General features: G+C 32.1%; 1 protein-coding gene across 2 annotated transcripts in view; it reads right to left on the reverse strand.

Moving 5' to 3' along the window:
• TECRL (trans-2,3-enoyl-CoA reductase like) overlaps positions 1 to 18,903 on the reverse strand; it is a 72,119-nt gene extending 53,216 nt beyond the window's left edge. Inside the window, exons 1-2 of one of the 2 annotated variants that reach the window (XM_045187437.3) lie at positions 18,561 to 18,903; positions 871 to 922 (exon numbers count right to left, since the gene is read on the reverse strand). In XM_045187437.3, coding sequence (XP_045043372.2) covers positions 871 to 922; positions 18,561 to 18,794 — 286 coding nt within the window. In that variant the 5' untranslated portion in view covers positions 18,795 to 18,903. The remainder of the gene's footprint in view (positions 1 to 870; positions 923 to 18,560) is intronic. The other variant, XM_024577665.4, reaches the window with a different exon arrangement.
• Between the last annotated feature and the right edge of the window lie 743 nt (positions 18,904 to 19,646).

Genomic DNA, 19,646 nt, shown 5'->3' on the forward strand with positions numbered 1-19,646 from the left:
ATTCTAAGGAAAGAAACATGATTCAACTAAAGAACTGAAAATTCTCCATAGCAAAACCTAAAGATTGTAGAATACCAAGAACAAAATCTGAAGTAAACCATGGACTTTGGGTAATAAGGATGTGTCAACGTAGATTACTGGCTTGTAAAGAAATGCACTACCCCGATGTGGAATGTTAATGGTGGAGGAGGCTGTGCACATGTGAGGGTAGAGGGTAAATCAAAATTCTGTGTATTTTCTGTAAGTTTTGCTATGAACCTTTAAAATCGTTCTAAAAATCATTTAAAAAATGTTCCCTAGCACTTACAGACATTTTCAGTGTTATGCGTAAACTTTGTTAAAATGTTGTGAAAATAAAAATCTAACTTATACTAACTTCATATCAATATTTCCAAATACATAATTATAGGAGATCCATTAATAGGATATATTTAGCTATTAATATAGTCAAATAATATAATCCAAATATGTTGTATAAAGTATTCCTGTGTGGAAGCAATTTGACAGGTATAAATACATGGAGTAAAAATTTTGCTTAATATTTTGCTTAAATGTAAAAAAACACTTCGTATTGAGTAATGTTTTTATATATAGGAAGTTTTCTGTTAGAATGAAAATTGTTCTGATATGAACTAGAAAACAGTTTTTTGAGAAAACAAAGGGATAATGAGGATTAAAGCATCAGTTAGAGAGTAAGATACAAGAATGTTCATGGTCCAGAGGTATTTACCATATTATTTCTGAGCTACATGTTAAAATACTCTGTTCACACATTCTTTCTCTCATAATATTGTACTTATTTTTACAGATAATTCTGAATCAATAAAAATAAGACTATAATGTAAATTCTAAAACAGATACAAAACTTACATGCTTTGTGAAATTTTTGTTTAACATCATGAATTGTAGATGTTTGTGTCACCTGTGAAAAAAGAAAATAGAGTTATAAGGAAAAGGTGTTTATCCATTTATTGTACATTTTTAATAAGAAAACATTTATTTTTATAACTTTATATTTTTATAAAGTTATATTTTAAAACTTTATATTTTTGGAATATAAAGTTATTACAAAATAGTGTGCTTATTTTGTTTAGCTTTTTAGTCATTTTTGCTTTAAAAACTTGACACAATACATCTATACACTTTCTCCAGTACTTTAATTTAAATATAACAATAACTGTGTTATTGTATGAGTTCATCCTAATCTATATCTCTAAATTAAAATTTTGCATTTTGTCTTCTATTAATATTCAATTTCTGGTTTTCACATAAGTGAAATTATCAATTAAAAATGAGTAAGTGAACAAGACAAATAGAAGATAAAGTGTATAGAACATAAGGCAAAAATAGATTTACAGTTGTCTGTAAGAAAAATAATGCAATTATTAATAAATAATAAGAATAAACTTTGTGTTTTGTGTACTCACAACTATAAACTTACTTTTCCCCCACCATTTATATAGCAGGGGAGCCTTGGGATATAAAATTATTTTATATGGACAAAAAGGGAAATATTCATTTAGAATATCACCAGGAAAATCTATCCAAGACTGCTTGCTAGTTAGTTACTAGAACTTCCATCCAAAGTTACTATTAGTTCACCAAAATCCATGTTAGATATATTGTCTGGGTTCTTTAAGTGCATAGTGTTTGACTATTTGAAATAGTAAAATAAATTGAATGAAAAAGTGTTTTTTCATTTAAATTGGAAAATTCATGAGGATAAATGTTCTATCAAAGTACCTCAAGCCATTACAACACTATTTTTTAAAGATTTCACTTATTTATTTTTAGAGAGAGGAGAAGGGATGGAGAAAGAGAGAAACAGATATGAGTAACATCGATTAGTTGCTTTTTGTAGGAACCCTGACTGGGAATTGAATAAATCTATGAAGAATACCCTGTCTGGAGCAATTTTAGTCAAATATAGAAAAAAAAATTAATGTTTTCCAGTGCCATCTAACCTGTGGCCCATGGGCCACACTCAGACTACTATTCTTGTGAATACATCCCAACACGAAATCATAAATTTATGTAAAGCATGATGAGATTTTTTTAGTGTTTATTTGTTGCAATGTATTCAATGTGTGGCCCAAGACAACTCTCCTTCTTCCAGTGTGGCACAGAGAGACCAAAAGCTTGGATACCCCTGTTAGACAATATTGCTCAATTAGGCACTTGGATGTGCTTAATCAACTTTTCCAGGCCTTTAGTTGTATTCAGAGTGCAACATGAGGAAAAGATGATAAGAGTATGTAAGATTTAGGATTGCTAACTTGATGTCTCAGTAGTTTTATCAGGCATATCTCAAGTAATTGCGCAGATGGGAGAAATACATATGAAATCCTGAAATTCTCACTAACATTCTTCTTGTCAGACAAAATTAATCTTAAAATGTTAAGTAGACAAGTAAATTATGTTTTTTAGTTGAAGCAAAAATTTACTTCTAAATTTTAAGTGATACTGGTTGAAGTATAAGTCATCATCATTACTTTGTCTAACATTTAAGTTGATGGATTAAGGAAAAATATTTCCACAATCTACATTGAGTAAATTTGCCCCATACAAAGTTCCTGCAATGTTTCACATATACGGAAATAAAATTTGTACTATTGTTACTTCTAAAACTTAGTCACTTTTCAGGAACTCCTTGAAATGAACAGAATGTCTTCAATACTGTTTATCCCATTTAGATAAAATTAGTTAGTAAGGAAAAACAAGAAAGACTTGAAGTTCATTTGACTAAGACATTGAAATATGCAATACAAAAATTTGTTAGTAAACTTTGTAAAGAACTCTGTCGACCAATGAAGACACAGACAGGACTAAAATACAAGATAAATTGAGTAGAAATAATTAGCTCTAGAGCTGTAAAAATACACCAAAAACACCAAATAGCCAGTGCAGAGCTTCTAACTGGCAAGAGCTCTTTCTTGCTTTGGGGACACAAGAAAGATAGCTAAACTAGCCTAGAGGATGATACTTTAATTTGGATTAATTCACAAAAGTGGGAAAGTACTTCTGAGAATTTCCATTACAATGTTTTACATTAGTAAATAGAATATGCAGTTGCCCATATTTTATTCAAAATAGAAGGGAGTTTTCTGGGTAATCAAATATTGTTTTATTAGTTTATTATCTTCAGATTATAACTAAAGTATAAAATAAGCCACCTGTATGAATAATTTTATAAATTCAGAATATGTATGGTATTTTACGGAATATCAAGAGTTTCTGCTATGAATAAAATGAACACACGGTGTGGATTTGGAAAAAATAATCAGTATTAATAGGATGCAAATATTTTTAGTTTAACTAGACTTTGTTTACTGTTTAAGAAATTAGAAAATTACATCATCTCAAGTGTGTTTATTTATATACCAAATAAATTTTTAAAATCAATTTTTGCTTTATTCATAATTATATATACAAAAGCACCATTTATTTTAAATGTCTGTATAACAACTTTTTAATACATATAGCAATAACATTTTGTTATTGTCTTTTCAATTCAAAAAGAAAATAGCATTAGTATATAAGTTTATGTTTACAAAATGTTCACCAGAAATGTTAAAAAATATATTAATCTAAATAATTTACTTTTATATAAATAATTTTATTCCCAATAAATTATTTGTAAATTTTATTTAAGGTTATAGCTCAGACATTAATGATTTTATAATAAATATACATATATATGAAATAATGACATATTTTAAATACTTTAAAAATGTATAATAGATATTAGCATTTGAAATTCTAACACAATTCAAAAGAGATATGTTTTATAAATTAGAAACTAATTCAGATTTTGAGAACATGAAATATGTCATCATAAATTTGCTTTGTGGAATATTTTTAGAATACATGTTTTATAACCTAAATTAGAACATTGTAGGGATGGATGACATCATAAAGGCCATAGAATTAAAAGCATATTTTTAAGAATAAAATAAATCCTAGTGGAGTTAACATTTATAAGTACTTCTCAGATTACATTTATTATGCTTTCCTATTGCAAGTTTGTGAAACCAAGAAAGCAATGCTTTTACTCAGAAAAATTCACGTGTTACATGGTATTACTGAAATAAGGAAGGCAGCCTAAGGCATATGAAATAGTTTCTGTATAAACACTAAAGGACCATTTTAAATAAAATAATATTGGCTCTATGGAATCTAAATGATAATCACAAAAATATGTTAAAAATATTAGTAATCAAATGACAGTCATTTTTCCCAAATAGTCACAGGTATTATAATATGAAAATTAACTGCAGGGTAAAGAAAATAATTAACAAATGACTGGGTCTGTTAGTCTACTACCATTGATTAATTAGTAAGCTTTGTGATCACAAAAAGTAACTAAATTTATGTGTGCATACTCTAAATTAATTTATAGTTAATTTGATGTAAAAGTGATATTTTCTTAAATGCAGAAATTTTACATCAGTAATATAGATCATTAAAATGTAAATGCAGATGAAACTAGAGGGAGAAAATATGTGGCAATCTAGTTTAAATTTTCTTAATTATAATCTGTAAAATATTTCAGGTTCATATTAACTGATATAATTGCCTAGTGATGCCCAGAATAAAAAGGTTTCTTAGAATCAAAAGGATTTATAAGTCTGTTGAAAAGTTATTGATTAAAATATAATTGGTTTCTACTTGTTGATTTACAGTGAAAATGACAGGGACATTTGTCAAAGTCACTTTGTCTTCAATTGTAAATGGGAAAGATAACATTTATACATACTTGCAATAATTATTGCTATAAACTATATTTTGAGTAAAGGTACAAACGCAGTGAAAATAACAATGAATGACAGTGATTATAGTGGGCTTGATATTAGTAGGACTTGGGGGGAATATTAAAATAATTTTATATCTATCAATCTGCTTTGTGTGTATGTATATATACTATTTATGAGAAATAAAAGTATATTTATACTCTATTCTATTCTAATCTATTATAACTATATTACTTTGATGATTGCAAAAACAGCCACAGTATTTTGCAAATCCTCCCATCAGGAGGTAGAATTTTTTTCCCCAGACTTTAAGTGTATCCTGGCCTCCGATGTGCCTTAATGAAAAACATATGTTAAAAGTGAGGCTGTGAAAGCGACAATTCTAAGACACGAGAGGCCATGTGTTTCTACTCTTTCTGATGACCCCCTTGATGAGCACCATGTAGAGAAGCCTGAGCTTCTTCCGGAATGACAACAGACACATGGCCCTGTTGCTGCTCTTCCCCCAGCTAACTCCCTGATGAGGGTAACTCAGCTGCTTGGCAACTGGCTGCAAGTACTTAAGTGAGTCCAGCAGAGAACTAAATCACACACAAACACAAACAGAATAATGAGATAAATAAATTGTCTTTGCTTTAAGCTATTAAGTTTTTGAGTAGTTTGTTCTCAAACAGTAAAGAACTATTAAGAATATTAATCATTTAGAGCAGCGATTACAGCCTTTTTCATCTCATGTCATCCATAAACTAATTAATAAATTCTGTGGCACATCAGAAAATATATCTTATGCTGATGTGACAAAGATATAGAATAATTTTGATTCATTCACACTGGATAATTATTGTTATGTTGGCTGTCATTATTATTTTTTGGACAATCTAAGGGAAAACAGGTCATGCTTTTGAATAAAGAGTCAAGTATTGCATGTTTTAAAAATTCTTGTGGTACACCAGTGTGTGTGGCACACCAGTTAAAAATCACTGATTTAAAGGGTAAAATAAAAAAAAATAAAACCTTTAATTTCAGTAAATGATGAACTGCATATAGAATAACAGTCCCAAAAGATGAAAAAGGAGCTGAAAATTCTTGTCACCCAGTGATGTAGTAGCCTAACATCATTGCACAACACATTACTCACGGATTTGTGGTGGTGCTGATGTGAACAAACCTACTGACAGAGAGTTGTACAGAGTATAGCATGTGAGTATGTCCAGTGCATCATACTTGAGGATAATAAGTGACTATGTTATCGGTATGCATATTTACTAGACTACACTTTTTATCATTTTCAGGTGTACATTTCCACATATTCAAATGTTTGCTGTAAAACAGTATGCCTTGTTATGCCAACAGCAGCTCACATCTCGTGTTTACCTAGTCTCCTGACTGCATGATTTTAGTCTATGCTTAATGTAATCTTCTGTTATCATGTACCATAATGTGTTATGTAGGCTGCTAGCCTAGTAGCAATACCATATAGCCTGGGCGGGTAGTACACTGTACCATCTAGGTTTGTTTAAGTGCACTCTGTGACGTTCACACAACAATGAACTCACTTAATGATGCATTTGTCAGTGGCTCATGACTGTAGCTCAATTATTTCATTGTACAAATTACAAACAAATTCAGGAGGGTGACTTTTACTTTTTTAATGTTTCCATGATATTTGTAAATCACCTGAAAGGTTAACTCTATTGTTTAATTAATTAGTTTACATTTTGTTCTGCTGATGATATTTTTAAAACATATGTTGATAACTTTAAAAAACACTCTAAAGATTCTAATTTTGTGTACAAAAATGGTATCACTGTAAACCATGTCATGCATTTAATTTTGTAATAACTATTTGTGACTCACAAATATTAGATATTTAACATTATTATTCAAGATACTTTATATTTCCTTTTGAAGAATGTGTGATGAATTAAACTGAATGTCAGGAAACACATGCACAAATATATTATGTATAAAATATTAAAGGGTGTAATTTATTCCCTTGGCGATTCAAGGAAATGTTTGTTCTCATGTATATCCTGGGAAATGAGTTAATATGGGTAACTAGTTTTCTCAAAAAGTAGGATTTCCCCCTACCTCCTTAAACATGAAATATTATTAATCCCTCTAATTTGAACACTCCTCTTCCTAAAATATATTTCTCATCATGCCAGAGAATAATTTAAATGGTTCTTAAAAACTGAAGCTTTGTAAAAAAACAGATTCTTTTGGCAAATATTTGTTGTATTTCTCCTCTATTCCTCAAATATTTGTTGTATTCCTCATCTCTACTTCTCTCATCTCTCAGAAGTGATGTTGGTTGATGTTGGACTTCCCTCTTTGGCTTGCTTTGGGAAATGGAATGTGAAAAAGAGGCAATGTCTCTATTTCCAGCTGTAGTCATTGGAAGGCATTGTGAGTTCTTACATATCCATCTGGGACCTGCCATGATGATATGTGTTCTGGAAGTTTCTTGCTCTTATTTCTTGAACTTGTCCCTGCACTTGTTTTTTACAAGCTCATTTTATCTTCATGCTTAGAAAGCAGGCATCTAGGATTGTTACAACTAAACAAATAAATTAATAGAAATTGAATGAAAAATTTGAGTTTTTGCATGTGCTAAGAGTGAATGAACTTTAGCACATAAATGTTGGGGTAAATATCTTTGTTACAGAGTCTTTACTTACTCTGGGAGATTTATAATGCTCATAATAGTTGTTGTTCTTCACTAGGTGGGCTACTCAGAGGGAATATTTTGTATCTTCCCCATGTTGAACTCTGGCTTGGTCATGTGACTTGATTTACCAGTGAAATGTGAGAGGAAGCAACATACTTAACATCCAAGCAGAAGCTTTAAGAGCTAGTGGGTTGTTTGCCAACCATTATGAACTGAATGTTATGTCCCTTCAAAATTTACATACTTAAACCCTCACCTACAATGTGATAGTTTAGGAGGAGGGCTCTCTGGGAAGTAATTAAGTCCTGAAGGTGGAGCCCTCACGATGGAATTAGTGTCCTTATAAAAAGACTCGGGAGAACTATTTAGCCCTCTAAATCAATGAGAAATGCCAGTGTGCAAACTTGTGAAGGATACTTGCCAGAATTCCACTATCCTGGCACCTGGATCTTATACTTCTAGCCTCCAGAACTTAGATAAATACATTTCTGTTTCTTCATAAGCTACCATTCTATGATAATATATTACAGTAGCCCAAACTTAGATACCACCTGTCTGTTTACTACACTTGGAAAGTAACTATGACAATACCAAGCAGTGTTCGATTTACTTGGTTCTACAATAGAGTTCAGAGTAAAGCCACAGATCATTCTCTGGGCATGTTATATGAATGATAATTAAACCTTCGTTATTGTAAATCATTGATTATTTGGGATCATCATTTAGTCTAGCTTCAAGGGCACTTTTATTAAATATTGTCTATATTCAAAATGTAGCAAGATTTTTAAAAATAACTTGATTAAATTTACTAATGTTAAAGGACCTCATATACTACACCCTTCATATATATAGATCTATTAAGATGATCGCTTGACCATTATAAACAACCTGATGAAGTATGTGATACCGATAGCCTTTAAAAGATTAAGAAATTGTGGTCATGAAATATAAGTATCTTCCTAAAATTACACAATTGATTAGTTAACAAATAAAGAAAAAAATTTTAGAAAGTGTTCAGTCTCCAGAGAAGCCTTGCTGCTCATAATGTCTAAGTATTGTGTCTTTGATCTTTACATAAATTGGATCACTGTTCATAATATAAAAATCAATCACTATCAAAAGGATCCAAGTTTACAACATATGATGTGGTAAATATGTATGAGAGCTTATTATTTCATTCAAAAATACAGTTGAGCACCAAATATGGACCAGTAGCTTTTCTGCATGTCATGCATATTGGAGTGGGACACACACAAACAGACCCATACTCTGTTTTAATGTAATAACCAGCACGCAGGTAGTGTTTTCCATGTACCAAGTACTCATGTAAGCAGTTAACTCATTGAATACTTCCAACAACCTGAAGAATCAGGTACTGTTATTTTCCCCGGTTGCCAGTGCAAAAACTGATGCACTTTGATATCATGAGGCCTGCACCTGTCACAGAGCCAGCAGGCACCAGAGCTGGGTTAAATTTAGGCAGTGTTGTGCCTGAATTCGCTTTCTAAAACACTATAGCACAGTGACACACGTTTAAACAATACTCTAGAAGAAATAAGAAACAAATTTAAATATCTATATAATATATCTGAGGGTGATAATTGCTAAAATAAACATATAAAGGAAGTAAGAGATAAGACATGATGCAAAGCTGCATGAATCTGACAGGAAGATAAGGGTATATGAGCAAAGGCCGAAGCTAATGATCAAATTATGCAGCTATTCTGAAGAATATCCTTCTAGACGGAGGAATTGTCTGGAGGAAAGGTCAGGGACTATCAGGGATCACCACACCTGGAGTGACTGAGAAATAGCAAGCAGGCCGGTGTGTTTGCAGTGGAGTACAGGCAGGTTAAAGATATGATTGGAGGGGTGCAGATGAAGGGGTAATATAAGGCCTTTTAGAATATGGGAGAGCAGATTGGATTTTCTGACTGAGGTGTGTACTTGGAGTGCTTCCATCAAAGGAAAGGCATTGCATTTTAGGTTTTAGAAGAATCAATTTGGCTTCTGTAAATTAAACGGATTCTAGATGACAGTTAAAATGACCTTTCAACAACCAAAGCGTTTCACCTGCAAGAATACATCCCGAATTGTATTTTACTTGGTGATATTGTGGCAGCTCTATGCTGTAACTACATCTGAAAGAACTATGGTGGATAAATTCTGTGTTCTTACACAGACCGTGTGTGTTCAGTGAAGACCCATCTATATCAGTCCATTTGTTAGAGGTGATGGTGACTCACAGTAGGATGGTAACAGTTCAGTGACGAGATATATTGTGTATAGAATAAAATTATTTATTGATTGATTGGATATAATATAAACTCTAAGAGATTCTAGAGAGAGAGTCAGCAGCTTGATAAACTGAAGTGAGACTTTTTCCATAGTTCATTAAATAATTACTTTTTCGGGTGAATTCTCTCTTGCAGCGAACACTTTGGTTATATTGCAATCATTTTCTGTGTCTTGGCCTCTTCAACTTCATAGATAAATAACCTTGAAGCTACAGCACGGACAAATCTAAAAAAAATGCTTATTCCACCATGTATACATTGTCTGTTATGGAGCGCACACATCATTTCTTCCTATTAGGGATGATTTGATTGCGTGAGTAAATAGAAGAGATATCATCAGGAAAGGGGAGATGGATATCTTTGTGTTCAGAGGCAAATAAAAATTCTGAGTACAGGTTATTTTTTATGATAGCACTGAATAGCCCCAAGAACAGTTGGCTTGAAAATTAGGTCCTTTAGGCAAACTGTGCCTACATACTTAAACTATGGCATACATGGACCTTTACATTTTTTCGTTACTGACAAAAGCCTAAGAAGACATTATGTCTATACAATTCCAGAAATATTTATTGAAAACTAAAAGCAATAGGTAAATTTATGAATCTATTTTTAATTATAAAAAATAATTGATTTTTCTTCACATTTTAAAATGAAGCAGATTGTATTTTAACAATCAGCAGCTTAGTGGTTGTTGTGGCTGCTCTGTTGATTATGTTCTTGCCATTTTAAGAGTTAAAATAATTTACATAAAATAGCTCTTAAGATAAAAGTAATTTCTCAGTAATTTTAGAGTAACAGCTTTCTGTAATTGCCTACCTATAAAAACAAGGAAGGTATCATCTGAGTAAAGGTCTCAGGATTCTGTATTGCATTCCTGATTTAATTAAGGTTGGATCATAACAAAATTTTATTAAATGAAGTTTGTGAGAAGCAGATGACACATCTGTGTTTAGTGGCATGGAGACCAGTGCTGACAAATAAAAGATACCATTAGACTGTCAGCAACTCATCAAATGTTTTGCTAGAATAAATTACTTATTACAATTCACTTTGGTTTAAAAAAGTCAAATAACCAATAATTGAAAAGGTAGAAACACCCAAACATAAAGCAATATTAAATGCTTATTTTGGAGGCAGTAAAAGTGTGGAATGAGAACACAAACGGCAAGAAGAAAGAAGGACAGGTAACAATTGATTCCCTCTTTTCATAAAATGATGTTAGAATCGTGAGTTTATGAGAAAGCAGAGACACAGCATTCCTTAAGAGTAAGATCAATTTTCAAATAAAATATCTGGTATCCACATGTAGTAGACAGTTCAAAATCTGCCTAAAAGAGAATTAACTTCTCATAGGAGAATAAACAAGTGTAATATCCAAGGGTTTTATGTAGCTACAGACTTGTGAACTCAGATTGCTCAGCTGAATCCCAGTAGATTAACGGGGATCAAAAATTATTTGATGACTGTCATTTTAAAAATCCACTAATAAAATATAGTATATTCTTGGTATTGACCTTGACAAGTTTGTACCTTAGAAAGTCTTAAATGCGAAGGGAATTCATCGTCACCTTCTTCCGTAAATCCTCCAGAGTTGTCTCTCTAGCAATGTGCCTTCCGTCAAAGCCCGAAAGAAGGCTGAGCGTGTAAGACAGTTAGAGGAGATAATTTCTACTTTAGAAGATTACTCTTAATCTTAGAAATATCCTAAAAAAACAAAAGACATATCCTCATGATGGTCCTTTAGTGTGCTGGGGCTATTTAGAACTAGAAGAGTTACTAGAGCCATTCTCAATATCTTCAGTAGAAAAGAAAATTATTCATCTGGGCTCAGCACCACTTTTTGCATCCCTATTTTATCCTCCATTATATTATTTTGTGGGGGCCTATTTGCATGTCATTATCAATCCCAATACTGTGAACATCTGAAGAGAAAGAATATACAGGGTGCAGCAAAGTAGGTTTATGCATGCCTTTATAAAATTATACAGTAATTAATAAAGATTAATAAAACAATAAACTCTGTGTTTTCTGTATTCACAGCTGTAACCCTGCTTTTGCTTGCCCTGTATTTGGTTTGCTTTGGTTTGGTTTCATCCTCATGTTCCCAGGGTCTAGTACAGTGCCCACCGACTGGAAAATTAGTATTCTTCAATGTAGTCATATATGAAGAAAAAACAACAGGGTAGAAGAAAAGGAGAGAGTGCGGGAATGAAGAAGGATTAGGCAGTGTTCTAGCATTAGGTCCCTGAAGATAGTTTTGTAGGTACTACTTAATCATAATCAATTGAAAGTGTTACAGGAGTAATAATAACGTCAAACAAGGATTGCCCTCTGAACCTTCGAGCTCCTGTGATGTAGTCATGCAAATAGCATGACTTTCATAGCAGACAGTGAGATGTAATAGAAATACATATTAATCTAAGATCACTCACACATACATATAGAGTAAAACTATTTTAAACTTAGATGCTGTCATTACACAAATTCTACCAAAAATATAAATTTGATTATGTCTATGCTTTTAGTAATCTAGACTTAAGACCTAGGGAGACACATTTGTGTCCAGAAACACATGGTGTGAGAGTATTAAAGGTCCTAATGTGCTATAAATATCAGCATCCACTCGCTGCAGTATTTCACCTTCAGACCTCTGGCCCTGGAGACTACATAATTTAGAATATAGAGTAATGGAATTTTAATTTCTTACTGTTATTTTCAATTATTGCTCATTTGACAAATCCTAATCGTATGAACAATAGTCACAGGGAAGTTGTCAGTAATAACTTTGAGTACTAAGGTCCAGGACAGGAATGAAAAAATTGTGTGTTAAGGACACACTAATATCCCAGCAACAAGTTAGGCGATTATTTTGATAGTTATTTATTTGGCTACACCAAAAGTACCAGTAAAGTGTTAATTTGGACAAGGTGCATGCCTAATATATAATGAGACTTTAATTTCCCAGAAATATATTATGTAAGCACAATCTTTATCTTTTATGTTTGAACTGTTAGATCACGAAGGAGCTACCAACTCCTTCGTTGTAAAGTTTTTGATAGGGAGTACAGCACGCATAGCTTCACGTTTTTTCAAGACTGGAGCGAAACTCCTCCATGCTATCGCTGCCTTGGCATCTGTTTTGTTTGACTCACAGCCTGCAATGACCTTAAACTGACATCAGCTCCTCGTGCAATCACACACCTTAGATAGTGGTCCTCAGAGTCGCAAGTAAATGTACATTCCAGATATGATTTTCCCAGTAGCTTTTGTGATCAACAGCCTCCCCCCCTCACCGGGCATTTTCTTTGTGTGCACCTTAGATAAGACCCATTGGGATTTACTAAAATCCTGCTCTTTTGATTTGAATTGATCAGTTCAGCTTTAGCCCAGGAACTCAAAAGCATTCCATCCGTGGACCTCAATAAAGGCAGGTGCCCGGCTCCTGCCATGAGGCCGTTTTAAAACAGATGCCATTCTCACTTTGCAGAAGAACAAATGGAGGCATTATTGTGCTAGGCAGCCCACCCAAGATAAATATTAAAAGTGACAATATCAGAAATTTCAAATTCTCAAAATTTTATGTAGTCTTCTCATGCTACAATTTCTCTGCTATTTTCTGGTAAAAAAAATTGGTATTTTTTAACATTAAGAGAATTGGAGAATAATTGAGTGCTTTATTTTATTTGTAAGAAGTCTTTTAAAAGCTTTTGAGATATTTGACAGAGTCATTTAAACAATAGAAGAAAGAGGGCTCTTGTGGTCAAGTTCCTCAGAGGAAAGATTAAAGAAAGAAAGAATGGGATGTTACTGGAAATGTTTAGCAACCTGAGTTCAGAGTTTTGCCATGCTCTCGAATCATGGCTTTATCACAAGATAAGCTTCTGACATTTTACAAAACAGAAGTGAGATGAGGATAGTTAACAAGTAGAAATAATTTATTGTTAGTTTCTTTTTAAAATTTTTAAAGATTTTATTTACTTATCTTTAGAGAGAGGGAAAGGGAGGGAGAAAGAGAGGAAGAGAAATATCAATGTGTGGTTGCTTCATACACGCCCCCTACTGTGGACCTGATCTTCACCCCAGGCATATGCCCTAGACTGGGAATCAAACCAGCGACCCTTTGATTCGCAGGCCAGTGCTCAATCCACTGAGCCACTCCAGCCAGGGCTATTGTTAATTTTTTAATGTTTACATTTCTGATATGTTATTGATGTTCCAATAAACACTTAAGAGTGGTATTTAATAATATAATTTAAATTCTCCATCTTATCATCCCTGGTTAGTCATACGATTTTAATCATTCATGGGAAATAACTAAAATAGTTATATATCTCCATCTCTACTCTCTTTTTTATGAAAAGCATCTTAGATTTTATAATCATAATGTGACTATATGTTAGTAAACTATGCACCAATAGTTTAATGTTATACATCATTGTTGGGAGCAAGACAGGAGCAATTTGGAAATTCAGTAGAATGGAATATTTATTTATCTATCTATCTATTTATCTTAAAGGATTTTATTTATTTATTTTTAGAGAGAGAGGAGGGAAAACAGAACGAGAGGGAGAGAAACATCAATGTGTGGTTGCCTCTCATGTTCCCTCAACTGGGGACTTAGCCCATAACACAGGCACAAGCCCTGACTGGGAACTGAACTGGTGACCCTTCGGTTCAAGGGCTGGCACTCAATCCACTGAGCCACAGCATCCAGGGCTAGAATGGAATATTTAAATGTCTTTTTCTATGAGTGTATTTACTTTTATTCCAATGATAATTTGATTTAGAAAATAGTATAAAGTATTTTCTAATATCATACTTGTCTACCTTAAAACTATTAGTGCTAAACATGAGTGCATTGTGAAATCCACATATCTCTTCAATAGGCTTTGAATATATTTAGTACATATTTAGCACACATGGTTTCTTTGTGCCAAGCACTTGTTTTAAATGTTGGAGATACAAGAATAATTATAGCCAAATCCCCGTTTTGTAAAGAAGGCATACAAAGAATAGGCCAAATAATACATAAAATGAAAAAGGAAATAAATGTTAGTAAAGAAATAAAACACAGAAGGGTAATAGAAAATATTGCCAGGTTTTACAGTTTTCAGAAGTAGTAAATAAAGTCCTTGAAAAAAAATGTCAATTAAGTCAAAATCCAAAGGAGGATGTTGGCGAATTTTTAGTGAATAATATCATCTGAACAACAGGCTGGTTCTGTTGCTGTGTGAGGAATTCATCAAAGGTACTAAACACAGAAACAGAGAAAAATCTTAGGGTTCTGGCAGGAGAGGTGATCAAAATTTTTCATTCTCTAGATATAAGTGAAGGCATCATTTGTGTTGTGAGATTAGATCTAGGGTTGCAATGCCTCTAAATGTTTTGTTTGAGCTATTTCAGGAATGTGATTCCCATCATTGACCTGAAAAATCTTGTGGAAAGTGTGTGTGTGTGTGTGTGTGTGTAAGAACAAGCATTCAGTTTTAGATGTACTAAACTTGACATGCCTAGTGAACATTTAAATAGATAAGATGATAGGTAGATAATAGGTAGATGTGTGCATAGATTCGTAGATAAATAGATTTACAATTTGGGGGGAGTGCAAATTGAAGTTACATATTTATGAGTCATCAATAGGCAGATGATATTTAAAACTATGGGACTCAATAAGGTAAATGACCTAAAATGGGGAGAAGTTCTGATGACCAAGTTGGTGACACTTCACACCTAGTAAGTTAGACAATGAAGCAGCAGCAAGAGAAAAGGGAGAAACCAACCAGGTAGGTTTAAAGAAAAATATGTGTAGTACTATTGTGGAACTTAGAGAGCAAAAGTGTTTCCAGAGGAATATACTTAACCATATACTTGCCAGAAAGAAGTGGCAAATGTTTTAATATACTGAGTAAGATAAAGTATGAGAATTGATCTTTGGATTTAGCAAGGTATTTACCACCACTTCTGATGACCTCAGTGTGTTCATCTTCTGGAAAAAAATGGAAGCAAATGTCTGAATGGAGTGTGTTTAGGATGAAATGAGAAGAAAATGTAGGCAGATGAAATGAATATGATAGAAGTAATGAGAGCAACGGGACAGATGCTGGAGAAGATATTAGAGGCAATAGAAACTCTTATTTGTTTGATGTGTGTATGTGTGTGTAGGAAAAACATGGTTTAATATATTATCATAAATCTCAGGAATTATCTCAATGGTTTTATCTCATGAATATCCTGAGTACTTACTTTATCCATGCTGAAGTTAATGGAGAAATGGAAGTTAATATAATACCTAGATGCAAACACAATTTCTACTAGAACTGAACATATATTATTAAGATTCACACATATGAATTGTACCATTAAAGGTATCTAAGTACTTATATCTAACCCAAGCATTTGCAACAAATCATGGCAATGGATAATTATTAAGGAGTCAAACTGAAATTCTGTGCCAGTATCACAAGTTTCATCACTCGTTTTTTCTTAGATTTTTTTAAACACATTAAATTTAACTATTTAAATTATATTTAAAACTACAAAAATATTTGTTTCTTATTCTGTTCCAGGCACTAGGCTAAGTCTGTTACATATCGTTTTCCTGTTCTTCACTATATGCTTACAAAATAGATTATATTAACCTACATTCTAAATAAGTGTTCTTGGGATCAGAAATTCAGTGAATTACCTGAGCCTTGTTAATATGATTGGTAACAGAGATTCAGTTCAGATATGATTAATTCCAAAGTACATGACCTTTAACTTTTTCAAATTTATTGGGCAGTACTTACTGGAAGATAAGGAGTAAGTCATAAGCAGCACTTCTTTTGTACACTGGGTAGAGCTAAATGCAATGAAAGCCACTTAACATGCCTTAATATAGTTATCAATTTGTCTAACAGAAATATAATCATGAATGGCAAACAAAATCAATCTTTCTCATGTTATAAATTTGAACTGTTAGGAGTCATGAAACAAGAAAAGAGTAAATTTTTTCTTTTTCTTTTAAATGTCTTGCCATCATTATGAGATAACTTACCAAATCACAAAAGTAAAACAAGATGAAACAAAATCCAGTTCTACTGACAAGTCAAAGATTTGGATGTAGAAAGTTGCAGCACATATGGTGTTGATTGTCCAAATTAAGCCGTTGAGGAATCCAAAGTCAATCCTCTATCTAGTCTACAGAGTTCCCCTAAAGGTTTGCTACTGGAAATGCAAATGCCAGTACTCTTACTACTCAAGTGCTAGATTTTTTAGAAAAATCCTTATTTCTTAGATTTCTGCATGCTTACTAATTTTGTGCAATTTAATTATTACTAGAATATAAATTGCCATGTCATGGCTTCAAATAAAATATTAATAATATGAAATATAAATGTTTGAGGAAAATAATTAGAAGCCCAGCTCATCCATTTCTCCTTATTTTAAGGTAAATTTTTGTCAATGATTAGCTACATATCAGAAAGGACACAATAACCAGTCTCACTTTAGGAACTTGACCTTTACATATCCTTGACCAACTGAATATCCATTCCATTGATTGCCTGGTTTCCCTTAATTTAAAAGTATTAGTTAAAATTTTTGAATTTTCAATGGTGAGATATTATAAACATCAGCAACTTCTGATGATTTTATTTGTTTTATTTATGTATAATACCAAAATATAAAAACTCTACTGAAATTTTAAAATACATTATACCATGTATGAAATTCATGTTAAAATTATTTATACAAAATACATACATATTTATTATTTAAATGTTCCATTGGTATTTAAAAAATATGATTTAGAGTTGCATAGAAATGATTTTAAATCTATTTTCTACCTATATCCTGTAGGAACCTATAAAAGTGCTGTATTTTTCATTTCCACCTGTAAATAAAAGTTAATATTACCTAAATAATAGACTGGTAATAATGTTATAATTACTAAATAAGAAAGTAAGAAAATAAGAAAATCTTCTTCTTGACAATTACAACAGAAAACAAATCCTTCTCTTTCTTTCTTATCTAGAAACAGGGCTAAAACATATTCAAACTGAATCAGGGATTCAGTGCTATTTTTAGAACAACAGCAAAAATCTTACATGTTAATAAAAATAAATGAAGATATATTCTATTTAAAACATCAACCTTTCTCATAATAAATTAAACTACTAGTGTCTTTTTAGTTTTAAAAGAGTAAAAGTATTTTGAAATATCATACTATGTATATCTACACATGATTATGTGAGCTCGGAAGTATGTATTTTTATCTTAGTGAAACATCTGTGATGTGAGCATATGTGCGTAATATTAAGCAATAAATTCTCTTTAGCCACTTGAACCCTGTGGTTTTAAAATAAGTAAACCTTTCAGAGAAAGTGATATTTTCATTTTGCAACATATAACTCAATCAATTCTAAATAATTTTAATGATAAGACTTCATCATATGTGTTACAAATAATTTTAGTAACTTCAGTAGATTTTGCTTATTATTTTCTAAAAATACTATTATAACCCCAGGAAAATTCTTAATGAATACTAAGTGCATGAAAACAACAACCTACCAACATTTTTTTTCATGTACAGTGAGAAGGTAAGCACTGAAAATTTTGCCTTCCAATAATAGTTAATGTTAGCAGGAAAACCAGAACCTAATAATTATTTGTTACCATCAAATTGATTGTGAAAGCTGCAGTTAATATCTCTTACTGAAACAATTTATGAAGTATCTATCCTGCTTATCAAAAAATAACACTAAAAAGTCAGCATTTAATCATAAGTCATAATCAAGATTTAATCAATAATCATAATCATTGGGGCAGATAAGAGAAATTTAAATAAATAAATAAACTCACCTTATCCACAATACATATCTGCTTTCTTGTTTGAGCATCAAGTATTTCAATCTCAAAGTGAGTTGTTTTTGATTGTTTAACTGCTGGAGTCGATTTTAGAGAACCTGCTGAAAGTACAAGTTGTGAAAAAGACTGAAAATTTCTCCTATCGTTCTTCTGTATAGACCGTGTACTTCCTTGGGAAAAAAATTCTTGTTTGCGTTCTGAAGCAAGAGACTTTTGTTTTTTGAACATTGTATGAACAACCAGGAGAATCTGTCATCTCAACAGAAGACACTTTGCAAGTGTGTTTCTTTCACACCAGTTAAATACTCCTGTGAAACCCAAAAGGTCAAGTGGCATGCCATTCCAATAGTTCAGTTTTATTTAGCAAGACTGAAAACAATGGCTGATTTTATTGCTATATATAACACCCCATTGTGAATTGCTGCAATGCAGAGGATCACTTTACCAGCATTCAAATTATTTCTTGCTTTCTCCTTTTATCTCTGCTTCTTAATATGACCAACTGGTATCTCAGATTCCAAAGCAAGAAAGGAAGAGACAGATTTTTCTCTTATCTTTGGATTCTGGATGCACTAATCTTCAAACACATATTACTATGCACTCATTCATATTTATAAGTATTTAAAATTAGCTTAGTGTCATCTCTTAGTTAAATTTACAAACACATAATACACTATTATGTAATAAATTGTTATAAATGTTGCCTAAGAAAGACTTTGGCAAGGTTTTAATATCGATTTGATATAAAATGTATAAATTCTTCACTCCATGCAGGGATCAGAAAGATGGCAAGTTGTCTCTGAGATTGGAATATGTACAGAGTAATTTTATAACTTAAGGAAAAGGAAGGAAGCTTTACTTTAATATTTGTACACATTTTGTATTACTGGAAACTCATTAAACTTATATGTAAAGTCAGTACTAAATATCATATGTACCACAATACTAAGTTATAAACAGTTAAATTGTCTCAGCATAAGCAGTGAAAAATAATAAACAACTCAGTACAACAGTATTGTGAAAACGACTCCAGTACATTGAGATCTGAAAATCTGGCGAAGAGACAACTGACAAAAATCC

This window comes from Desmodus rotundus, chromosome 4, assembly GCF_022682495.2.
Source record: "Desmodus rotundus isolate HL8 chromosome 4, HLdesRot8A.1, whole genome shotgun sequence".
Classification (NCBI taxonomy): domain Eukaryota; kingdom Metazoa; phylum Chordata; class Mammalia; order Chiroptera; family Phyllostomidae; genus Desmodus; species Desmodus rotundus.